General features: G+C 42.5%; 1 protein-coding gene across 2 annotated transcripts in view; it reads right to left on the bottom strand.

Annotated features, from left to right (window-relative positions):
- Positions 1 to 26,378, bottom strand: part of RASGRP1 (RAS guanyl releasing protein 1) — an 85,022-nt gene that overhangs the window by 7,510 nt on the left and 51,134 nt on the right. The window contains exons 4-16 of one of the 2 annotated variants that reach the window (XM_082618122.1): positions 22,885 to 22,947; positions 21,810 to 21,941; positions 19,323 to 19,476; positions 15,629 to 15,802; positions 14,515 to 14,631; positions 11,945 to 12,220; positions 10,350 to 10,430; positions 5,694 to 5,798; positions 4,736 to 4,845; positions 3,845 to 3,989; positions 3,067 to 3,103; positions 2,138 to 2,290; positions 1,076 to 1,461 (exon numbers count right to left, since the gene is read on the bottom strand). In XM_082618122.1, the coding sequence (XP_082474248.1) occupies positions 1,076 to 1,461; positions 2,138 to 2,290; positions 3,067 to 3,103; positions 3,845 to 3,989; positions 4,736 to 4,845; positions 5,694 to 5,798; positions 10,350 to 10,430; positions 11,945 to 12,220; positions 14,515 to 14,631; positions 15,629 to 15,802; positions 19,323 to 19,476; positions 21,810 to 21,941; positions 22,885 to 22,947 (1,933 nt within the window). The remainder of the gene's footprint in view (positions 1 to 1,075; positions 1,462 to 2,137; positions 2,291 to 3,066; positions 3,104 to 3,844; positions 3,990 to 4,735; positions 4,846 to 5,693; positions 5,799 to 10,349; positions 10,431 to 11,944; positions 12,221 to 14,514; positions 14,632 to 15,628; positions 15,803 to 19,322; positions 19,477 to 21,809; positions 21,942 to 22,884; positions 22,948 to 26,378) is intronic. The other variant, XM_082618123.1, reaches the window with a different exon arrangement.

Below are 26,378 nucleotides of genomic sequence, written 5' to 3'. Positions count from 1 at the left end.
TCCTGAGAACCTCTTGGGCAGTTTTACTATGTAGTGTGTAGAATTATGTAAGGAATTCTAGCCAGTTAGATGTTGGTTTTGTGTTTGTAGTGATTGATAGGCCTCCAAAAACACATTGCCAGCCTTGATGTTTTGGGGAAAAAAGGCAGACAGGCCTTACCCTGTCTTCGGTAAGAAACTACTGTCCCATGACAAGAGGTCTGTCTAAACAAAAGGAAGTAATTAGTGATGACCCTGTGGAGTTGAGTATTTGGACAACTGCCTGTTGTCCCCAGTTGTCCTAGCTCCTACTTTCCTTCCTTTTCTTCTGTTTTTAACCTTATAGTCCCCCTTCTCATCAAAGCTTGGCATCATATTCTTCTTGGTAAACCTTATTTTGTCTTTTCTAATACCTCCATTAGATAACTTATAATTAGGACATTGTGAGCCTAACAGAAAAAAGGCAACGCTGCTACCACAACTGTTACCATTTACTACATTATATTGCTATAGATTATAATCAATGGTGCATTTTCCAACTACTGTTGATTTAGCTGTGTGTGTGTATGTAAAATCAGCACATCCCCTGATGTTTTAGAGAAGAGTTCCCTCATTCTGTATTAAGAAGGAGGCTTTTTCTACAGTGAGCTAAATACTCCCTTCCTTTTTTGGATAGCATGGTGATCACCTCCTTTTAGGAAGATGTCCAGGCAACCATGAAGGCCCCCCAAAGACCTCTAGGGAGGGAGGATTTAGGCAACTTGCTTTTAAGTCTAGAAAAAGGGTGTGGTGTCACTACAGTAAAGCTGATCAATAGAAAGTGGTTTTTCTCAAGGAGCCTACTGTGAACAGAGCTTTGGGCCCTGGTACCAACATTTGGAGATTGTACCTTTATGGCAATAGGAGCCCTGTCTATCCTGTCCTAGTTACGTAATGTGAACCAGGGCCCCCACTGGTTTCTTTGAGACAAAGCAGAATCCTTTTTTTTCCCCTTTATCTTTCTAATAATCAACCTGGTCTGAATCTTCAGTTTACATGTTCTTCCCTGGTTTAGCCCCACTTTTCTCAGAGTCTGAAAAAAAGGAAAAGGTGGTACCTGTTCCAGCTCTTGGTAGGTTGGGAGTCTGAGGTGACGGAGCTCCTCCTTTGATTTTATGAGGGATTCTTTATTCTCCCACTTGACGAAAGCCCGCTTTCTGACCAAGACTGGGCTGGGGCATGGAGATGTAGTGCTGGGAAGTACATACAGAGTATCCTGGGCCGTCTTCCTTGGGGAAGATAGCACAAAGTGACTGGAAGGGCCCTCACTGCCAAGCCAAGACAGTGCTTCGGTCTGGGTGGCCTTGTGGGCAACAGTCCTCTTCAGCCGAACAGAAATCTTCTGTGAGGACACTCCCATGAGCATGATGGTCCGATCCTTACTTTCCTCATTGTGTTCCAGAGCCTCCCCATTAGGGAATGTGAAAGGTCCTTCCTCTGGTGCTGTGGGAAGGTACGTGACACGTTAGTACTTTGGCTCAGAAAAGCAGAGACTCAATATTGACACATTAGTTTCAAATGAGACTTCTCTTATTGTTACAGGACTTCCATAGGCCCACAGTGGACTCATTTTCAAGCAGGCAGTTTAGGGGGCTGAAATCCAGGGGCCTTGCTGGCCAAGCTATGGCCACTGGTGTCAGGCTGCATCCACCCCGAGGAAAGGCCATCCTTAAAGGCTCCTTTTCTGTTGCTTTTTTCTATTTGCTTGCTTTCTTTTGCTCCCCAAAAGGTAGTGTGCCTAAGATTCCATCCCAAGCTTTATGTATGTCTAGGGTTTATATTTACCATTTAATAGATAACAGTGATAACCAGTAGTCGGTTTTTTTTATTTTTTTTTACTACAAGCAGACCTTGCCAAATAGCACTTCCATAGCAATTTTCATTTGTTGCCCATGACACACCTATGTTTAACCTACCTATTAATCTACTTCCTGGCAGTTCTAGGAAAGCCTCAGAAGTCCTCCTCTTGTCACTATTGGGCAAAGCTCTGGGGACTGGGGAGAGATGGTCTGGAGAAGAGAAACCTCTAGGTGCAGCCCCTTTCCAGGCTTCACTCTGAGGCCGCAGACCTTCATGCTGCTCTCTGCCACTTTTCTCCCAAGAAAGTCGGCTTGCTTACCATGGAGCAGATCTTTGGCTCCCAACGAGCAAAGGTTGGACGTTGGCCCCACAGAGGTGCTGTTCTCTGTGGGAGCTGTTGAGTTCTTGGCTCGCTTCTTGCACTCGAACACAACCAGGTCTTTGCATTGTTTGTGGCAGTTCATCCCGCAGTCTGTGGACAAGACACCCTGATCAGGAAGTCTTTCAATTTCTCCTCCAGGGTCTCAAAACCACATGCATGCAGCGCTCTCATCACACATGCCTGTCCTGTCTTCTGGAGCTAGGACACTTAACACCTCTATTGAACTTAACATTCTTCTCACTGGGTCAGCCCTGGATCTCACAACCTTGTCACAGCCCTTATGAGTCTGGCAATCAGAAGTGGCATCCTGCTCTCCTAGACAGAAGTGGTGTTTTTCTTGGTCATCCTGCACATACTGCCCACTCTATGGAGACCCTCTGGAGGCTCCCAGCTGTTAGGTCTTATTCTTTCTTCCTTGCAGTAAAAGGTCTTTTCTCCTTTACTCCTGAACTTTTCTAGTCATAAGGAAGGACAATTATCCTGGGATATCTACTGATAAAAGGAAAGCTGACAAGGGCCTTTGGTAATCACTTATCTTTTGTTTCAGAAGTGATTCTGTGCCTGTCTGTCTTTGGGGACCCATGACAATATGAGAGCATAATCTACCAGTCATCCCTAGTTCCAGGGCAAACAAGGCAAAGTGAGGCTCTTGTAATAAACCGCATAACTAGTCACCCAGATTCCTCTCTTCTTTGTGGTGGCAGTCACTCTCAGGGGGTGCTCTAGGGAAGCCAGTTTGAAGATGAGGTTGTGAGGTGTGCTGAGAAGCTGTGGACTGAATGGACAACTACTATGGGTAGAACATGCTTTACAGGAAAGCCTCTCAGACCAGGGAAGACAACACACTGGACAAAGCTGGGCCTTACCTTTACACCGATACCCTTGTTTGATCACTCCCCAGAGCTGTGAGACAAAGAAGAGACAGTTAGAATGCACCACAGGTCTTTCATCTACCTGGTAGGAGGCTAGACATTGACATCCATTCTTTATTTTCCCTCATTCAACTCTACCTCAAGTGGGAAGGAAACCTCATTTATCTCTCATGTGTCTTAATCCTTCCTGGCCTTAAACTGAAAACAGGAAAAGTTTGTGCTGCTCAGAGGTAAATGTTCTCAAGAAGCTTAACTACAGTGGATTTATGACCCAGGCCTGAAGCGGATGAATCACAGGACAAATAAGCTTCTTGAGACTCCAAACTAAAGAGCAAGTATACAGAATCCTGGGGTCACAGACTGAGTTTAGGAGGAAACTGTTGGTCAGGGTGGGACAGAGGAGGGGCAGAGCCCAAGTGACTTCTTAAAAGGCAGTTCCTTTTGAAGGGTGAGGATGTCTCCTATTTCTCTTTTCTAACATCTGAAACAACATATGGATATAATACTTTAAAAGTATATCCCAAATTCAACATTTCCTCACCATTTATCCCAGGCCCTTCTACCAGAGGAGAAAATAAATCAGGAAGAAACGGGAAAAGATGAGTGCAAGTAAAACCCATGTATTTGAGGATGAGATTATTGTAGGTGTTTGCTTAGGCTCTAGGCAGGAAGAGTTGATACAGGTGCACGAGGTCTGTACCTGGCTTAATCACTTAAACTGTCTCATACCCCTCCCCACGTTCAACCCCGAAGCACTCTGAGAACAACTCACAAATCCAGCACAGTTGTCACAGAAAGTGGGCTTCAGGTAGGTTGTCTCTTGGAAGTTGTGAGGAAAGCCCAGGCCCAGCTTGGAGTAGATGGAGCTGGCCCTCATGAAGTAGGCAGTGATCTCTTCTCTGCTGATGAGACCTTCCCTGCCCGCAAATGAGAGAGAAGGATGTGAGCGGGGCTGGGTAGCAAGGCAGCTTCTAGCCTTAGAAACTCACTTTCTTCGTATCCTTGAGGGATAGCACAGTATGTATTACCTGACACTTACTTCCATGAGCCCTCCTTTTAATAAGGATGTCTGGGTAGCATGTGTAAGGAGGTGAGATGGCATTACTCATTTCCACAGAGTCACTCTTTGGCTAAACCAGGTTTTTTTTAACTCACTTAACCACTATCCACAAGACTTGAAAAATAAGTGATGGAAATGTGGGTATAGGGAAATATCTTATGCTGAGGTTTCTGACTTTAGACAGCACCTACTATATAACTGTAACCCACCAACCAAACATTTCGTTTCACACAGAGAACCAACTTCTTGAGAAAAGTAAATATGCAAAATATTAGTAAATATTAGTTTGTTCCTCATAATCTGTAAGGACAAAGCAAGAAGGAAGACTAAACTTTTTCTTACTTACAGTTGACTATTCCTAAAGTGGCAGAATTATGGAGTCTTCAACTCTGAGATATTTAAAACATGCTTTTTTCATGGTCTGTTGTGGTCCAAACCGAAGCTGGACAGGCATCTGCTTGATAATGGCTCTCTTAGCACCGAGATTCATTAAGTGACCACATCAGCAACACATCTGAGTTTACAAATTCTTCTAGTGACACACCCATAAAGCATTCTTACCAACAGGTTCATAGCCACATATTCCCATACACAAACCCTCACCTGTCTTTGTCCATAACACAGAAGGAAAATGGAAAACTCGCAGCAATCTTTTCAAATTCTTCCTGGGAAATGTATCCATCCTGGTCATGATCATAGTTCTTGAATACAGACTGTGAAAAAGGAGCTTCTTTGGTGATTACCGAAGAGAAACCAATCATAGCCAAATGACAAAGGGGCCAGAACACCTCAGTCTGAGTGAGAGGAACAAGGAAACCTGCTCCTTAAGCTGCTGCTGAGATTCAGTGGGTCACATCCCAGGTCTCTGCAGGTACCAGCATCTGGAGGGTGGCCAGATGCTTTCAATTCCATTAGCATGTCAATGTGCCCTCACCCCAGCTGCTCTGTACTCCTAGCTCACTGCACTGAGGGATGTTCCCCCTTCACTGCCCTTTCTTCACTGCACAGCTCAGATTGCCACTTCTCTGTGTAGCTTCTACTAACAGCCCAGTCAGAAGTGCTCCCTACCCCCTCTTAATCCTCTACCAATTGTTCTGTCACTTGCTGGCTCATTCTTTTCTTGTTACACTGGAATGGTCCATAGGATAAATGTAGAAATATGAAGGTATGTACCCCTTCTCAGCATTTAGCACAGTGAATTGAATCAAGCAATGCCACACTGCTCAGTTTTAGATTCTCCTTATCACCCTTACGTACACTCAAATCTTTTCCAACCTCTCTTTGCCCCCAAATCAACTGACAACCTTTAAATATACGCTCTCTTGCTAGGCCTTTAAGAGGTACACCTCCCCCCATATGAGGCCAAAGTGTGTTGGCCAAATGTAACTTCTGCACTGTTCTGCAGCCACAATATGAGAAGTAACTGGTTCCCTGTGCTCACATAGGAACGAGTTTTAAGTTTCTTACCTTTGTGTTTCTACCACTGTGCTCCCCTCTCCCCACACAACACTAAGCCAGGCAGTGCCTTGCTTTTCATCTGTGTAAAAACAGCTGTACTTACATCTACCATCCTCTGGACATGTTTGCTTATGGTCTTTGGATCAGGTTTCGGAGATACTCCAGAGGCCCAGTCCACTACTACTGGTGGCTTTGAAGGTGTTAGTGGCTAAAATGAAATATTCAGAGAAATCCCTATGACTATAATGCAATGCTATAACCTTAAGCTCCTTCCTTTCCCATTACCTGGTAGCTGCATCTGTGGACAACCCTCAACTATGTGCAGTGGCAAGGAGCAGAGGGCCCGCACATAATTGAAATCTAGAACAGTAACCTTGGCTAACACAAGTGTTGTGCCTTACAGTTTACAAAGAGCTCCTCACATACATTGTCTCCATCTAAGATAATTTAAAATTCTCAATATGCCTGGAGTTTCAGTTCCCTCTCTATTAAACCTTTTGTTGAAGCTATCGACAAAGAGTAAAGTAGGTCATTTAAATTTTCTCTCTCTAAAGCAACTACAAAAAGAAGAACAAACAAAACCCAAAGTTAGTAGAAGGAAAGAAATCATAAAGATCAGAGCAGAAATAAATGAAATAGAGATGAAGAAAACAATAGCAAAGATCAATGAAACTAAAAGCTGGTTCTTTGAAAAGATAAACAAAATTGATAAACCTTTAGCCAGACTTACCAAGAAAAAGAGGGAGAGGGCTCAAATCAATAAAATTAGAAATGAAAAAGGAGAAGTTGCAACTGACACCACAGAAATACAAACTACTACAAACAACTCTGTGCCAATAAAATGGACAACCTAGAAGAAATGGACAAATTCTCAGAAAGATACAAGCTTCCAAGACTGAACCAGGAAGAAATAGAAAATATGAACAGACCAATCACAAGTACTGAAATTGAAACAGTGATTTAAAAACTTCCAACAAAGTCCAGGACCGAAGGCTTCACAGGTGAATTCTATCAAACATTTAGAGAAGAGTTAACACCTGTCCTTCTCAAACTCTTCCAAAATATTGCAGTGGAAGGAACACTCCCAAGCTCATTCTAGGAGGCCACCATCACCCTGATACCAAAACCAGACAAAGATACTGCCCCCCCCAAAAAAGAAAGAAATTAGGCCAGTATCACCAATGAACATAGATGCAAAAATACTCAACAAAATATCAATACTAGCAAGCTGAATCTAACAATACATTAAAAGGACCATACACCATGATCAAATAGGATTTGTCCAGGGATACAAGGATTTTTCAATACCTGTAAATCAATCAGTGTGATACACCACATTAACAAACTAAAGAGTAAAAATCATATGATCATTTCAATAGATGCAGTTAAAAGATTTTGACAAAATTCAACACCCATTTATGATAAAAACTCTCCAGAAAGTGGGCATAGAGGGGACCTACCTCAACATAATAAAGGCCATATATGACAAACCCACAGCTAACATCACTCTCAATGGTGTAAAGCTGACAAACCCACAGCTAACATCACTCTCAATGGTGAAAAGCTGAAAGCATTCCCTCTAAGATCAGAACAAGACAAGGATGTCCACTGTCTCCAGTTTTATTCAACATAGTTTTGGAAGTTCTAGCCATGGGACTCAGAGAAGAAAAACAAATAAAAGGAATCCAAATTGGAAAAGAAGTAAAACTATCACTGTTTGCAGATGACATGATACTATACACAGAACATCCTAAAGATTCTACCAGAAAACTACTAGATCTCATCAGTGCATTTGGTAGTTTCAGGATACAAAATTAATACACAGAAATCTCTTGCATTCCTACACACTAACAATGAAAGATCAGAATGAGAAATAAAGGAGACAACCTAATTTACCATCGCATCAAAAGAATACCTAGGAATAAACCTACCTAAGGAGACAAAACACCTGTACTCCGAAAACTATAAGACACTAGTGAAAGCAACTGAGGATGACACAAACAGATGGAAAGATATACCATGTTCTTGGATTGGAAGAATAAATATTGTCAAAATGACTATATTACCCAAAGTAATCTACAGATTCAATGTAATCCCTATCAAATTACCAATGGCATTTTTCACAGAACTAGAACAAAAAATTTTAAAATTTGTATGGAAACACAAAAGACCCCAAATAGCCAAAGCAATCCTGATAAAGAAAAATGGAGCTGGAGGAATCAGGCCCCCTGACTTCAGACTATACTACAAAGCTACAGTAATCAAAACAATATGGTATTGGTACAAAAACATAAATATAGATCAATGGAACAGGATAGAAAACCCAGAAATAAACCTACACACCTAGGTTCAAATCTATGATAAAGGAGACAAGAATATACAGTGGAGGAAAGACAGTCTCTTCAATAAGTGGTGCTGGGAAAACTGGACAGCTATGTGTAAGAGAATGAAATTAGAACATTCTCTAACACCATATACAAAAATAAACTCAAAACAGATCAAGACCTAAATGTAAGGACAGACACTATAAAACTCTTAGAAGGAAACATAGCAGAACACTCTTTGACATAAATTGCAGCAAGATCTTTTTTGATCCACCTCCTAGAGTAATGAAAATAAAAATAAACAACTGGGACCTAATTAAACTTAAAGGCTTTTGCACAGCAAAGGAAACCATAAAAAACAGAAAACAAAAAGAAAACCCACAGAATGGGAGAAAATATTTGCAAATGAAGTGGCCGACAAAGGATTAATCTCCAAAATAAACAACTCATGCAGCTCTATATCAAAAAAACCCACAAACGACCCAATCAAAAAATGGGCAGAAGATCTAATAGACATTTCTCCAAAGAAGACATACAGATGGCCAGAATTCACATGAAAAGATGGTCAGCATCACTAATTACCGGAGAAATGCAAATCAAAACCACCATGAGGTATCACCTCACATTGGTCAGAATGGCCATCATCAAAATGTCTACAAACAATAAATGCTGGAGAGGGTGTGGAGAAAAGGGAACCCTCTTACACTGTTGGTGGGAATGTAAATTGGTACAACCACTATGGAGAACACTTAAAAGCTAAAAATAGAGCTACCATATGATCCAGCAATCCTACTCCTGGGCATATATCTGGAGAAAACCATAATTCAAGAGATACGTGTACCCCAGTGTTCACTGCAGCACTATTTACAATAGCCAGGACATGGAAGCAACCTAAATGTCCATCAACAGAAGAAAGGATAAAGAAGATGTACATATATATGGTGGAATATTACTCAGCCATAAAAAAGAATGAAATAATGCCCTTTGCAACAACATGGATAGACCTAGAGATTATCATACTAAGTAAGTCAGACAAATATCATGATATCACTCATAGGTAGTATCTAATTTAAAAAATGATACAAATGAACTTATTTACAAAACAGAAACAGACTTACAGATATCAAAAACAAACTTATGGTTACCAAAGGGGAAATGTTGGGGGGAGGGATAAATCAGGAATTTGGGATTAACATACACACACTACTATATATAAAACAGATAACCAACAAGGACCTACTGTATAGCACAGGAAACTCTACTCAATATTCTGTGATAACCTATATGAGAAAAGAATCTGAAAAAGAATGAATATATGTATACATATAACTGAATCACTTTGCTGTACACCTGAACAGCAGGTACACTCCAATAACATTAAAAATTGTTTTTCCTCTCTGTTCTCTACTTACTGTTTAGTAGAGACAAGGATGAGGAGAAAAATAGCTAAAAGGCAGGAAGACACGCAAGAAAAAAAAACAAGAAGTGAGGCCTGGACAAGCTGAGATGGAATCCATTCCTAAGTATCTGAGACTTGGCCCAAATTAAAATCTCTTCAAAAAACGAAAGAAGGCCCCCTTTTCATTGGAATGCCCTCTAATACCCTGAAACCTGCTGAATATGTTCAGTAAACATCTTTGGTTACAATAGTATGCTAGAACTTGATCTTTCTGTATAGAAACAATGAAATTTAGCCATCTGAACAGATAAGCTGAATTTCTCATGTATGGGCAACTCTCTACCCTTGAGTACCACTTGCTTTGGAGCTGGGGAGCTGCCCAGGAGACTGTGGGAATTATTGGTTCTTCAGAAAGAAGACTGAAATTTCACCTGCCTGTAGGAAGCCAGGGCCAGATAACCTGTGAAGTCCCTACTGTGCAGCCAGGACTGTGCACAATTTTGAGGACTTCTCATCATAAGAGGTCAAAAGACCCAGCAGACTGCTCTTTCTGACCCACGTGAATACCAGATGTGGGGGCTTTTCTATCTACCAAGTTGAAAGTCCTCTGAAGCTGAGCATCTGATTAATATACATATCATTATCATCAACAAATCATGAAGAGAAACAACTGCCTTGAGGACACTTTATAATTAATAGGAGGGAGAGGTCACTCCAGCCCACCATGCTATATCCCTTCTCTAACTAGTAAACCACTGGTCGATTCCCCCACTCCTTCTGACACTCATGGCATGTAGTTGTTTACTGTTCACATATTAGTCTTATCCCCTCGAGTTGTGTACAAACTCTTTATGGTCAGGAACTATTCCTAATACATATGCTGAAGCTTTCCTTATTCCTAGCACAATGTTGGACACATAGTAAAAACATAATATGCTTTTTAAACTGAACTAAAGTCCATTCCAAGATGGATGACCTTGATGAGAGGCTTGTAAAGCACCTGTTACACATGGGAGTCTTAATATGAAAAACTCACTGGGGCTTTGTGGTTCCTGGGTTCCCGGGCATAAGAAAGCTCGTAGATTTCATCTTCAGTGTAGTAGAGATCTAGGGATAACTGCAGATCAAAGGAGAACAGAGTTAGTTGCTAGGATGCTGTTTGCCTTTCCCAGGGCCGATGTGTTTCTTTCTTGGTTCTTCCTCTCTAGTGGTTTACCCTTTTAGGCTGTAAGTCATTTGTTTTTAAAAATTCACAAAATTTTGGGGGTATAACATCTACTATTGCAGTAGGGCAAGCGTTAGTTCTTGTTAAAATATTTTTAAACTTTGGAGAAGTCTCAAGATGCCCACTTTTAAACTATGGTTTAATAGCTAAGCTTCTAGGCAGAGCTTAGGCCAAAGGCCCTATCTAGTCAGATGGTCCACACCTCACGTGTTCTCTCCCAAAGCAGATGGATGATCTGAAAGGACAGTTTGCATGACCTGATACCATTAAAATTTGATTCCAGCAACAGAACCCAGTTTAAATGATAACAGGTAATATCAAACAATATGAAGTTTCATATATCTTAGAACTATAAAATTTTAGAGGAGAGAGGTCTTAGAAATAATCTTGTTCTTAATCTGGATTCTATGGATGGGCTTCAGGGGGTTCAGAACTCAAAAACATCCATATTTTTGAGTATATATGGCTTACGTATATTTTGGGAGGGAAATGCTTACAGTTTTCCTCCAGAATTTGTGAACCAAGAAAGTTAAGATTCAGTGCCTCTTTCCTCAGATGTTGCTGTCTAAGGCTGAAACTAGCCAAGGTCACCTGGACAATTAGCAAAAGGGCTAGGATTAGACACCAGCTGGATGCAAAGCCTGAGGCACTATCAGAATAATCCTGTGAGGTAGGAAGAGGCTACAATGATTATTCCATTCTGCAAAAAAAGCAGATTAAAAATTGTCTAATTTTAGAACTGAAAGAGAAGGGAGAAGTCATCGCAGAGATGAATCCCTCTGATTTTACAGAGAAGGAAACAGAGTTAGAGTTATGTGCCCACAGTCAGTCACACAGCTGGTGAACTATAGAATCACAGGTCTGGAACGGAGTTCATCTGATCTCACCCCGCACCCAAAGTGCAAATCCTGGTCTCCCGCATCACTACAAGTGTTCGCCTGCCCTTGGCTTAAATGTCTCTGGGATCCAAGCCAGTGGTAGCAGGACCCAAATAATGAACCTATTTTTTTTTTTTTTAAACTCAATGCCTTGTCCTTTTTTTAAATGAAAACCCACTGTCTCCAATCTCTTACCAAGCCTTGTATCCTGATTTGCTATCAGCTCCTCCCAGAGAGCTTAGGACTGGCTTTTGTAGGGGGAGGGGAACACTCCTAGAGGTCCAAAGGGCATGGTGCTTAAGAGCACAGCCCCGGAGTCCCACCACTCGGGTCTGAGCCCAGGTCTGAGCCCAGGATCCGCTGCTTAATAACGTGTGGCTTCTGGCAAGTTACGTCTTTGTGCCTCAGAATCCCCATCCATAAAATGGAGGTAATGATAGTATCCATTTCATAGAGTTCTTGTGAGGCTTAACTGAGCTGATCTTTGATAAGGTAGCACTCAGTGATTTGTCTCCTATGGAGCCTCACCGTCAGCAGATGCACCAGGTCCTTGTTGGCCTCCAGGGGTGGAGCCACCTCTTGGAGCTGGACCAGTTCGTTGATATGATTGTAAAGGGCCAGCAGCTTGTGGACATTCACCTTCCCCTCCTCCAGATAGTCGGGCATGGCTTCATACAGGGAGATGAGGTCCTTGAGGTGTACCCCCAGGATGGGGATCTTGAAGTGGGTGCACTCCCCGTAGGCACGCCGGTAGTTGTCATAGTTTCTGCAGGAGGACAGCAGCTCGGTCATCTCACCCAGAACCTACAAAGCAGAGGAAGAGAGCCAGTCACAGGTACCATCCAGGCAGGCTGCATTTTTGCAGCGGCCGCCTTTTACTCTCAGCTCCTACCGTAATTTCACCCCGTCCCTGATTTGTCAGGCAGGGGGTGGTCCATCTAAAGGTGTAGATTCTGACTCCCCAGTTAAAACTCCAGCTGATGTCAAACATCGCAGAATAGATTTAGAAAACGCAAGGTATGCTTTACTACATAACTGGAAAATTCTAGATGAGGTTTTATTTACCATTTTTATGCTAAAATTGTTCTTTAAAAAAATAAGCACATGATAAAAAAGATTTAAAAAGTACAAGAGTATACAGTGCATAGTAAGTGTCTCTCTGTCCTCCACCCCAAGCCACGCAGTCCCCTTCCCTAGTGTCTTCTGAATGATTCCAAAGACACTGCACCACATAACACTTCAAGTGTGCTGCCCACGCAGCTGGCGCGGGGAAGCATGTGTTTCCAGCGTGGTGCTTCGGTCACCTGTCGCGTGTTGTTATTCCTTATGCTGCGCTCTGTGGGCCTTGGCTCGGTGAGTCTCAAGATGGGCCTATGCCTAGGAAGCAGGCGACATTCCACTCACGGACCGAAACCCTGGATAGGGAGACTGAACAGACTAGACCAATTCCCAGCAACGGACCTGAGAGAGGATAAGGCGGAGGCCGTGGGGGGCTCTGCATTAGAGCCTGTGCTCTGCCGCGGCCAGAGGGTGCGTGGCCGCTCCCAGCACAGCAAGGGCACAGCCAGGTCTGCTGTTCTTCCAGTGCACCTGCTTTAAGTCAGCACGCAGTTCACAGAGCCCCACCCCCATGTGTGGTGACCAGCCTTCTCAGAAGCAAAGACAGGAAGGAGAGACTGCCTGCCAGTCACGTCACAACACAAAACAACCATTTTAAACACTGTGCCGGAAATTCCTGTAATAAAATCGTGGCCTAAAGAAGTATCCTTTCTCCCGATGAAGAGCTTGAGGTCTGGGAGTCAGTCCCCAGCAGCCACATGGCTGCCAAGAGAGCCTCCTCACACACCTCTAGGAAACAGGGCACGTGAGTGTGGAGTGTGGGAAATGCTCACACGATGAGAGACTAGCAGCAAAGATGACAGAGGTATTTTTGTTCCCCTTGGAAGGTGACATAAACTACTGCAGGACACTAGCTTTAATTCTGGACTTAGGAATTCACTATGCAGACCACCCTGAAGGTCAAGCAGCTACAGACAGGAAGCACTGCTATGGGGGGGACCCCAAGCTGCAGAGCTGCAAGCTACATCTTGTAAACGAAATGACACGAAGGCACTTTAAATTCTGTGATTCTCTCCCTCTGAGACACAGGCAGCTTCAGTTGTTCTGCCTTCTCCCAGCCAGCACTATCAGGGAATTAGAAGGTGACCAGACCACTGGGAGGTGGGGGTGCAGCGGTGTCCCCAGACTCCAGCATTGTCAGAGCAAGGATGATTAGTAAGAGGCCTTCTGAAAGGAGGCTGAACACCTGGGAAAACGGATGTGGCAACAAGGCTCAGACATCTCTCCCTAAGAAGAGAGCTCATGGGGGGACCGGGGTTTGAGTTTAGTAAGGGAGGCCAAATGAGATGAAATACCCAGAGCAGCTGTTATCAAACCCATACCATAAGTAGCTGCATTTATATCTGTACTATATCACACATGGTTTACACGTGTGATAACAGCCGTAGGTATAAAGGATTAAAGTCCTTTCTATAAAATCTAATTAATAACATAGGAAAGTGCATAGGACACTTAAGAAAAATGTTCCTCAATAAAATACCATCAATTAAAAAATGGTACCTGAAAAGCTCATTTCCAACTATCTGGGAAAATTCAGCTCTCCATAATGTCACTCTCCAAGGGTTCCAGCTAGCTAGGTTTCTGATGTGTCACTAAATAACCTCACTTGACATGCAGACTGAACTATGGTCACTGAACCACTCTTCCTTGCTAGAGCAAGTGAGTTCTTACTAAAGATGGTGACTCCGGATACTCAGTGGCATACGAACATGGGAAAGACACACACATTGTTTCAAATCACCAGCGGGAATGGGTGCAGTCACACTGCGGCCACACTGAGTCACAGTCACCCTCAAATCTGTGACATCCCCATTCCTGTCCTGTGGGTTTTCTTAGGGGTTGCTTCCTTGGTATTTTGCCTGGTTGAAAAGGGATGGTGTGGTTCGGAAATGCTCTCTGGGCTGCCCCTCAAGGAGGAAACGCTGACACTGGTCCTAGGAATGCTGCTAAGGGGCCCGGGAGGAGACAGGAGCACTGACCTTATTGATTTCATGCGGGACATGTGAACTTGTCTCCTTGAGCCTGGAGATTGAGCTGTGACAGAGCCCTCCTATCACAGCCATCAACGTATTGAAGTTCTGTAGTTGGTGGAGCTTCTGTGACACAGAAAATAGAGTCACTGTACATGTCAGTTACATGGGAGCTTAGATTCTGCCTCTCATCTCTGTTATGAGTCTTCCTAATTCTGGCCAAAGGCTAGCCATCAGGTATTGCAATTTTCTGTCCATGTCTTTCCTAAGGCTTAATTCCAGACCAGGAGGTCCCAAATCTAGCAAAGCGTCATGTCTTCCTCCTTTAGTTTCAGCTGGTCTGTGGACCACCCTCTACAGCAGTGGCTTCTAACACCCAAAGTACTTGTTTAACACAAAGATTTCTGGACCCACGTGCAGATGTTCTGATTCCCCGGATCTGGGGTTGAGCTTAGGGATCTGTGCTTTTAATGTACCTTTAGCTAACATTAGAGCAGGTGGTCCATGTACCACACCTGGTCTAGAACATCTAGAGCTAAAAAAATATATCGTTCAGCATAATCCTTTACATCCTTCACTCCAAAGTAACCAGACTTTTATTTCTGAGGGCAACGCCAGTGCCTATATAGGACAGTAACTGGGACAGAGATGCTAGAATCTCTGTGAAATTTCAAATATGTGTTCACAGTATCTGCTTTTCTCTTATCAGATGCCTAAACTCTGCCCCTCAAACACTAAACCCAGCCATTCAACACAACATGGGCTCACAGACCTAAATCAGGCTGGTCCAGCTCCACTAAAACCTGAAATTGGCCTTTCCTTTGCCATGTGGGCCACATTTGGTAAAACAATATAGGCTGGTAAGCATCTTCTGAAAAATGTTAAAGATCTAAACAGATCTAACCATATCCTGACCTTGAAGATGGCCTGTAGGGCCCTCTCCATACTGCCCTTGTGTGGGATGTAGAAGAGTCACCGTATCTAGATCTGGGGACAGGTAAAGGTGCACAAACCCCACCAGGACGTTCATGATGAGAAAGCAGCTCTAATGGATAGACTAGGCTGGGGGAAGAGGGGATAATTTACCTCTTAGCCCAGGCCTAGTCTTAATCCAGTCACTCACCTGGGCCACCTGGATGAACTTGATGAAGACTTCAGCTCGGAGCTGGGGGGTGGGCCGGCTGAGAACCATCAGTTGTACCCACTGGGAGATGCCGTTACACAGGGCAATGGACCGCTCCATGGTAGGGTTCTCCTTCACGCAGCTATTCACGAGGTAATTCTGATAATCGGAGAACTGGGGAAAAAGAAACTCATCAGGACTGCCACTCCGGTATTCTGGGAGACCCGAGGGGCATATTACCTCTGCTGAGTTGATGGCTAGAATCTGCTAAGGGACAGAGGAGCTCTTGGCTTTCCTCTCCTGCAGACAAGGATGGTAGGAAGGACATCTTTCTTATTCTACCCACAGCATGGTCCCTCTACATCAAACGCCATTAGGCCTAAATGGATGTGTACACAATCAAGTTAACCCAAATATTATGTTGAGTAGATAGGGACAGTGTCCTTTCTAAATTCTGAAGAATACAGTATACAAGAAAAATCTCAGTACTAGTTCCAGCTCTGTTGCTGAAGGGAAAAAAAAAAGATCATCTCACAAAATCTACTGTCACACTCTCTTTTTCTCTCTCTCCTAGCTGTTTTCTTAACTTAAAAATGGGATAAAAAAATGGGATAACATCTGTCCTATTTAGGACATGGAATTGTTACTAAGATCAAACATGATAACCTGTGAAAGCACTTTAACTTTTCAAAGTGCTACATAAGTGTGAGGTGGTGCTAACAGGATAGAATTAACGTCATGATCAAACAGACCTGTTTGGATTTCCCTCTATTCGCCAACTTGAGCAGGGGCGAAGCGAGTGGGGTACATGACACTGGTTAGCTATTATTTGGGGACCACAGCTTCCCATTCACCTAGGCAATGGCATTCACTATGGCTGACAATGAAACAAACAGCAGATGTGAAGCTGGAAATGTCCCAGAAGATCACTGTATAGGTCATGACTGTAGCTACTGTGTCCCTGTCACAAACAATCCTTCTGCTCCAATAGTGTAACAGAGGGAGGAGAGCTTGCTGCGCTCCAATGCTCCCATGGCAGTTTTCAGTGCTGTTCCCCAGCTCTTTCCAGCTCTCCACTTCTCAACTCTGCCCTTTGAGATCAGGTGTGACCACATGACACACTTTAGCCAGGAGAATGTCAGTGGAAGTGACGTGATGACTTTTTTTTTTTTTTTTTTGCAGAAACAAGGAAACTGTTTTAATAATGATGTTTATATTAGTAATAGGCACATTCCAGAAATAAAGAAAAATCCTCTCGCTGGGACTGTATTGGAATGAATGCTTTTCAGGGAAATTCTTTTAGGAAGCTGAGCACACTATCATTTCATACCCGAAAGATCTTTAGATATTTAGGAGTTGCTGATAGACATGACAACTTTTGAGATAGAAGAGCCAGTGAATGATTGGCTATGTTGCCTTTCCAGGCTGCAGAGATCATGGAGATCCATGTCAAGATGAAGGCTCCCACACCCAGGCTCTGAGCACCTGTGGTCAGCAGAGGCCCCTGGTCAGACGTGTAGCAGGAGTGAAAAATAAACTTTTGCTTAGTTAGGCCACTGAGATTGGGTGGGAAGGGTTGAGGGGGTTGTTATCAGTGTACATACCTTAGTCCTGCCTGACTAGTAATACACTGATGAGAAGATCTCATAACCTGAATAAAATGAATGCAAATTAACTGAGCCCCATTTTTCTGTGCTGTGTTTGCTGATGGGTGGAAAAATATGAGTAGACCAAACCTACTCCTTAAGAGAGACATATACAGCACAAATCTTACTGGTTCTAAGAAAAAGTTCCCCTGATTCATTCCAGTGAATACATTTATATACCCCTCCCATTCTAAATGTAACATATTGAATCCACTTGTTTTTTTGTTTTTTTTTTTTTTTTTTTTTTCTTTTTGCGGTATGCGGGCCTCTCACTGCTGTGGCCTCTCCCGTTGCGGAGCACAGGCTCCGGACGCGCAGGCTCAGCGGCCATGGCTCACAGGCCCAGCCGCTCCGCGGCATATGGGATCCTCCCAGACCGGGGCACGAACCCGTATCCCCTGCATCGGCAGGCGGACTCTCAACCACTGCGCCACCAGGGAGGCCCCTCCACTTGTTTTTTAAAAGAATTATCTCAGTATAATTCTTCCTCCTTCCAAAGTATTATAATAATAAGCAGAAAATACCAAATGTCACTCAATTCATAGCAGAGATAAATTTCCCTCCCACCCTACGTGGGGAAAACTGTTTAGAACTGTGTAGGTAAAACAAAAAGATCCCCCAAAAGTCTTCTTCTACGAGGCGACCGTGACATTCAAAAGAAATGAAGGTTCAAGCTGATGTCTTCATTTGCAGCTAGAACCCTGCACCGACACTGGGGGAGCACTGGCGCAGAGGCCTTGTTCTGCAGACTCTTCCCTTCCACCTCCACTGATCTGAGCCCTGGCAGGGAGCAGACATCCCACAGGCCTGACAGAGCAGTCCTACCAACTGGGCCCCAGTACAGCTCAGATTTCCAGTGTGATAAATGGCTCTTTTCAGTGTCCTTCCCCCGTGACAGGAGAGGCACCGCCCAATGGAAACCCCCCAGGGGGAGCGTTCCAACTGGGGCCTGTGGTTCTGTCTGAGGGGAGCCAGTGAGGAGACTGGAGGTCCCCGTGCAGATGAATGCTTGGAGACGTATTTCCAAATTGGGCTGGAGGGGGCGGGGAGGTTCCTGGCTGATTGGCAAAATAGCTGTGTGAAAACAGGGAAGCTGTCAACGTTATGGGAGAAAAGCTATAATAACCCCTGTAACCTCGTTTGCAGCTTTCCTTTCAAACACAAGCAGCCTCAATAAATTGGTGCTGAGTGACTGAGAGAGAGGCTTGTGATCCTGGTCTCAGCTCTGACTCTAATAAACTATGTGACCTGGTACAAGCCACCCCTGGGCCTCCATCACCTCAGCAGGGAACAGGTGCATCTAAGAAATGCATCCAGCAACTCGGTAGTCTCTACTTTTAGAGCAAAGCTCAAAACTGTATCTTTCCATAGCGGTGGGGGCCGAGTGGAGTCATTTCTCAGGAAATCATATCGGCCAGTGATGCTCTGTTGGCAGGTTCTCTTGTATGGACCGGTGTTCTCTGGTATCACATATGGAGTTTCAGTGAGCAAGGTTTGGGTCAGCACAGTTTCTCTCTAGAATCAGGGGTGACTGCTGGGCCATGTCAGCACCACCTCAAGGGTCTAGGTAAATTCTGGGCTAGACCAGTAGCATCTGATTTATTTTGAGATTTCCCACAGCCATCCAAAGCCTATTCTAGAATGAATTCAAGTCCTCTTACAGGACTTAGCCTCATTTTTTTGGAGGAAAATTAAAAAAAAAACTTCTGGAAGCCTAATGATTATCAGGAGTAAAAAATGTGTGTGTATGTGCATGCATGCTGTGTGTACACTCACGTGTGCAGGGTACCATGTGTGCCCACAGTATTGCCACTTGAGCGAGTGGTGGGCTGGGGGAGGTGGGCTTGGAGGATGGGAGCGTGCAGCAGAGCAGGAGCAACAAAATAAGGCAGCGTGTCCTGATTTCCCCAACTACACAGAGTCTGATGGGAAAGCCTACCAGCGCTGAGGGGGCCTCTAGGGTTAGGAGGTGGATGGCCTATTGAATTCCTCTGCTTATTTTCAGAGATATCCCAGGGAAGCTTTTCTCCGGCCCCTTGGGTACATACAGATATCCTCCGGAAGGACTTGAACTCCAGGTAGGTAAGGTGCTCGGAGAGCTCTTCTGGTTCCAGATGGTCAAAGAGCAGGGAGACTTTCCGTTTCTTGCTGGTGTTCGATTTTATCCTTTGAGTCAGTTTCCTGGACCAGTCACGGGCATTGCTTTTGTGGGTGAAAATGAAAGGGAGAAGACAGGGAAAAAGAATAAATCAAAATTGCTTTTTTTTTTTTTTTTTTTACATCTTTACTGGAGTATAATTGCTTTACAATGGTGTGCTAGTTTCTGCTTTATAACAAAGTGAATCAGTTATACATATACATATGTTCCCATCTCTCTTCCCTCTTGTGTCTCCCTCCCTCCCACCCTCCCTATCCCACCCCTTTAGGTGGTCACAAAGCACCGAGCTGATCTCCCTGTGCCATGCGGCTGCTTCCCACTAGCTATCTACCTTACGTTTGGTAGTGTATATATGTCCATGCCTCTCTCTCACTTTGTCACAGCTTACCCTTCCCCCTCCCCATATCCTCAAGTCCATTCTCTAGTAGGTCTGTTTCTTTATTCCTGTCTTACCCCTAGGCTCTTCATGACATTTTTTTTTCTTAAATTCCATATATATGTGTCAGCATGCAAATAAATCCATTAACGCTTCCCACAAGACTAAGCAAAGCACCATTACCTAACTTTCCTTGGTCAAAGCAATGCATTAACAGTTTCCCCACATCAGTTTTTCCTATGGTGGAGACTAGGAAGCTTTGATGGTTTTCCTTGAGTCTTCTGAACGTGCCAGGGGAACTGGGTAAAATGCATTTGTCTTAAGTCTGTGGGAAGGACAGAGTCTCGGGCATTGTTCACAGTGTCCTGGCTCCTCTGTGTAGCCCTGGCAGGTCTGCTCTCTCCATGCCTTCTGTGTGTCTCATCTCATCTCATGAGGGTGATGGGGACTCTCTGTGGTTGGAGATCTCAAGGTAGTGGGGCAGTTTTCATGCCAGAAGAGCACAGAGAACCACAGAGAGGAGATGCCATGCTGGGGAATCATGTGTAGGAACAGGTGGTCACTCTGGGCAGACTTGTGGCATTTTCCTCAAATGTCCCCAGCCACTGAAATGACCAAGGAAGCCTAGCTAACCCTAGAGTTAGAGGCCCCCCACATTTTCTTGTAATCAATCCATGTGTTCCTTATTCAGTTTCAATTTCCTACACTAAGGAAGCAAAGAGAAAGATAGCAGGTTGCAGATCTGTGTTTCCCAAACCTCTATTCCTGAGAACCTTGTCTCTTGACAGAAGGGTTCTGTGGTCAAATGAGTTTGGGAAATGCTACAAATTCTGCAGCCCGCTTAGCCAAAGAGCATATTACAGACTCTGAGATGCATTGCAAAAAGGAAGTTCAACTCTCTATTTCTCAAGTATAACTGGTCAGGCAATATCCCACTGACTAATTCCTAAAGAATATACCGTGGAAAATATTGGTAGGGGAAGGTCAGCTAGGGGAGTATGGGGATAAGGAAATCAGGGTTTGAGAACTGCCCTGGGCCCTGTGTGCTGCATTTAAAACATGAAGACACTGTTACTGCAAAACCTTCTTTTACCTCTCAAGTTATTATAATTCTAAGCAAAGAAGTACAGAGAGTCCAACCTGCTAGGTAGATTTAACTGGGACTCTGACATGTGATTTGGAAATCATTTCCACACGGCCACGGCACAGGGCACTGAGGGCTCTCACAGTCCAGATTCTACTCTGCCATTAACTCAGCTAGCTGTGTGACCCCAGACAAGCAAGCCTTTCTGAGCCTCAGTTTCCCAGGACGTTGGATAAAATCATCTTGAAAATATGTTTCAGTCCTAGAATTCTATGTCCTAGGGATCTGTATTATTCTAAAACAAAGGGTCCACATTGTGAAAACCTTAGCATATGATGAGTGTACTCTGTTCTCCCCAGATTAGGGCAGGCATTCATTTTTCCAGAGTGGGACCATCTCATAAATAAGAAATCCAAGGAATAATATGCAGTATTCCTGAGATCCTTTCCATCTCTGCATAGGTCTAAGTGTCTCTTGCAGAACTTTCTGGCCTACCGAATATGTTATAAACCCTTTGCTCGATCCATTTTCCAGCAGTCCCTTCCCCATTTATAAGTGCAGGGGCCCTCCAGGCATTAGCTGCTGAAGAGGCACCAATTTAGTCACCACACTTTCAGTTTCTTGGGATTTATATAAATTTTAGTCAATATCTGGCTACCTGATTTCTTTTTCACTGAGACTTCTTTTTTCCTACTCTTGGATATGAGTCACATACAGCGTTATCACCAGGGGGCTTCTCTGCTTTGATGCTACATGTCAAGCTTTTCTCTTTCATGAGGCCATCTGAACCTGCCTGAGGGCTTCTTGGGGTGGGTAGAGCAGAAGTCACAGCGGGACGCAGAGCCTTGCTGAGCGGCCTGGGCTGTATTACAGGAGGGAGGTGGTTTCGAAAAAGGCGTCAAAACCACGACACTCACATTTGAGTTGTGTCAATCAGGTGGCAGTGCAGCTCCTCGCCGTTAGCTTTCACCAGTTCCTGAAACTCTTCCATAGTGCTTGCCAAGCTGGCATCCATTTTAAACATGATCCAGAATTCTGTTATCCAATACCTACACGGTGGGATTTAAAAAACACAAAAGCCAAAACTGAAGCCAAGGACTCACACTGTGGTGGGTTCTTCCCGCAAAAAGGAGTCAGAAAAAGACAGGGGCTGGTTTGTTCTATATTCCTGGGAATATAGAATCTATATTCTCTATACAGAATATAAGGAGCTGGAGTGGGGCTGGGGGGAAGAGAAGAAAACCACCCACTGACAATCCTCTGCGCCCCACATATTAAATGCTATGCTATGATGAGGTGAATCATAATGAAAGAAGCCACTGCAAAGATTTAGGCACAGCCATGTGTATCAGAGAGAATGATAAATAAAACAATGGCAGACAAACCAAACGTCCAAAGATTGGACAATGCATCTGTAAATTACACTTTGTTATACCTCAGGATATTATATGGCCATTAAAAATAATGTTTACAAAAAGTTTTTAATGACTAGAGAAGATTCCTATGATTTAAAGTTAAGTGAAAAGTACAGGATACAAAACTTTGTATGTATTTTGATCTCTACTATGTTAAAAAACCTACTTGGAAAGAGACAAGGGAAATATACCAAAATAGGTAGTTGGATATAAGTGATTATTACTATAGTTATATTCTTCTCCATATTTTCAAAGTGCTCTAACATGAGCTACATTACTTTTATACTTGGGAATAAAAACAAACAAAATAGCCTTTCCCTTATGTCACTTGATACCAAAATGCTGTACGGTTGACAAAAACATTGGTATAAAATATTAAGCTCAGGCACATCAGAAAAAACTGACTATGCTCTTTGAGGAATTTCCAGTACTAACAATTGCCCTTTCTGGTCTGTCCAGAGGTGTTGTACAGATGGTCAGGAAGGGAAAGGCAGGGAGGACAAGGAAAGAGCTAGAGTCTCTGGCTCTTTCATTTCACCCCACTCCACAAAGTCCCCAATACATGCAGAAATGTTACCTTACAAAATAGCAGATCTTCAGGCAAAGCCCTGGTGAATTCTTTGCCAAGGCATCCTTATAGGTATGGCTGTGGTTAAGGGAAATGGAAGCCTCTGTTATAGAAACCAAACAACTGTTCATCTTTGGAAGTATTGCTAAAACTACCCTCCTCCAGCCTCGCAAATAGTTTCTTTTAATGTTTCTTCTCTCCCTAGCCATAGGATAAACCAACTCAATCTGTGCAGCTGTATGCTTATGAAGGGCAAAGATGGTGACTTTAGCCCATGCTGAAGTCGCTTATAGAAGAAGGCCACAGAAGTAGGAAGTCAACAGCACAGCAATGCCCCCGCACAGGTGACCTGTAAGAAGTAAAGAAGGGGCAAGTGACCTCTGCCCATGTCCAAGACTAGGAGTATGCTGGAGACAAGCTAAAAAGAAGAGCTTGTTCTTATCTTTTCAGCAACTGATAAAAAATCTGTGCACTGAATTAGAAGAAAGGGAAGGAATAAATATTCAGATATATTGTAATGATAATCAAGGCAATAATAGGAAAATGATAATATATGCCTAGAAAATGTCAGTAGATTGATCTTACAGGTTGTAATAGCAAGTCAGAAAAAGCCATGTGAATGATCCAAATACAACTGGAGAGCACAATAAGGATCAATATCATTTGGAATATTCCATGAGAATGATGCCATTCTAAGAACAAGAAAGAAGAGCAAAGTTCCACCAAGTTCACGCATCTCTAAAGATATATGGAAAGAATAAGTGTTTACTGTAAAGGTCATAGAAATGCAAAATCCAATCCAGTGAGGAACCTGGGTGGTCCTACCCTCTTCCATCAACATACTGAGGAATCAGGCTATGTGAGCTGTGTGCCCCACAAGACACTGCCCTCTTTCTCCTCTAAAAACCATGTCAAATTAACCACAATCCAGGGCTCCGTGAATTTCAGCAGGGCCCCTGAGAGGAATCCACTGAGCAGCCAGCAGATGTCTCAATTAACTGGGGCTGTGCAGTCTTCTTTCAGTAGCTATGCATATTTTAACCCTTGGAAAACTCAGACTTAAATATAGCAAAGTAAAAAACAGTCCAAATCATATTACTGATTTTTTTATTAGGAAGGGATCTATGCCTTTTAAATCTTATACACCTGTAATGTTTAAGAGCATATTAGAATGAGAGTCTTGAAACTTCAATCTGGAATATACAATTAAGGGCTTTACACTTGTGATTTTAAATTCAAATCTTACTAAGTTTATGCATAGCTTTGGAACATCTAAGGTAATGTTAGCTTTACTGCTTATAATTTTAATTTACTGAAGTTATAAAAACTATTTAAAATTCAGAAAAGCCTCTGAAGTATTTAAAAAATCTAAAATATAAGATTTAAAATTACAAGTACATACCTATCAATAATTACTTTAAATGTAAATGGACAAAATGCTTCAATCAAAAGACATGGAGTGGCTGAATGGATACAAAACCAAGATCCATATGTATGCTGCCTACAAGAGATGCACTTCAGATCTAAATAGTTAGACTCTTCAAGAAAAAAAAACAGGAGAGGGCCCAAATCAATAAAATCAGAAATAAAAAAGAAGTTACAATCAATACCACAGAAATACAAAAGAACGTAAGAGATGACTACAACCAGTTACATGCCAATAAAATGGACAACCTAGAAGAAAGGTACAAATTCCTAGACATGTACAATCTTCCAAGACTGAGCTGGGAAGAAATAGAAAATATGAGCAGATCAATTACCAATAATGAAATTGAATCAGTAATTAAAAAAAAAAAAACTCGCAGCAAACAAAAGTCCAGGACCAGATGGCTTCACAGGTGAATTTTACCAAACATTTAGAAAAGAGTAAACACCTATCAAACTATTCTAAAAAACTGCAGAAGAAGGAACACTTCCTAACTCATTCTAAGAGGCCAGCATCACCCTGATACTAAAACCAGTCAAAGATATCACAAAAAAAGAAAATTACAGGCTAATATCAGTGATAAAAATATGATGAACATAGATTCAAAAATTCTCAACAAAATATTAGCAAACCAAATACAACAATATATTAAAAGAATTATACACCATGATCAAGTGGAATTTATCCAATGAATGCAAGGGTAGTTCAATATCCACAAATCAGTCAGTGGGATATACCTCATTGACAAATTGAAGAATATAATATATAAATAAAGAATAAAAACCATATGATTATCTCAATAGATACAGAAAAAGGATTTGAGAAAATTCAACAATTTATGATTAAAAAAAACTTTCCATGAAGATGTATAGAGGGAACATACCTCAACATAGTAAAGGCCATATATTATAAGCGCACAGCTAACATCATACTCAATGGTGAAAACTGAAAGAATTTCTTCTACGATCAGGAACAAGACAAGGATGCCCACTCTCACCACTTTTATTCCTAGCCAGAGCAATCAGACAAGAAAAAGAAATGAATCCAAATTGGAAAGGAAGAAGTAAAACTGTTACTGTTTGAAGATGACATGATACTATACATAGAAAATCCTAAATATACCACCAAAATACTACCAGAGTTCATCAAAATTCAGTAAAGTTGCAGGGTACAAAATTAATATATAAAAATCTGTTGCATTTCTATATACTAACAAGGAACTATCAGAAAGAGAAATTAAGAAAACAATCCCATTTAAATCACACTGAAAAGGATAGAATATCCAGGAATAAATCCAACTATGTAAGTAAAAGACCCACAGTCAGAAAACTTTAAGACACTGATGAAAAAATTTGAAGATGACAGAACAGATGGAAAGATATACCATATTCATGGATTAGAAGAATATTGTTAAAATGACCATACTACCCAAGGCAACCTACAGATTCAATGCAATCCTATCAGAACACCAATGGCATTTTTCACAGAACTAAAACAAATAATTCTAAAATTCTATGGAAAGAAAAGTCCCCAAATAGCAAAACAATCTTGAGAAAGAAGAACAGAGCTGGAGGTATCACACTCCCAGACTTCAGACTATACTACAAAGCTACAGTCATCAAAACTGTATGGTACTGGCACAAGAACAAACAAGTAGATCAATGGAACAGAATAAAGAGCCCAGAAATTAACCCACAAACTTATGGTTAATTAATCTAAAACAAAGGAGGCAAGAATATACAATGGAGAAAAGACAGTCTCTTAAATAAACGGTATTGTGGAAACTGGACAGTTACATGCAAAAGAATCAAACTGGACTATGCTGGACACTATGCAAACTGGACACTATGCACAAAAATGAATTCAAAACTGATTACGAACTTAAATGTAAGACCTGAAATCACAAAACTTATAGAAGAAAACATAGGTATATGATCTTTGACATCAGTCTTCATAACATTGTTTTTGGATATGTCTCCTCAGGCAAGGGAAACAAAAGCAAAAATAAACAAATGGGACTAGAGCTTCCCTGATGGCACAGTGGTTAAGAATTCACCTGCCAGTGCAGGGTCACAGG

This window comes from Mesoplodon mirus (assembly GCF_964341445.2).
Source record: "Mesoplodon mirus genome assembly, chromosome: 4".
NCBI lineage: Eukaryota > Metazoa > Chordata > Mammalia > Artiodactyla > Ziphiidae > Mesoplodon > Mesoplodon mirus.
This window is presented reverse-complemented; position numbering and strand designations above follow the sequence as displayed.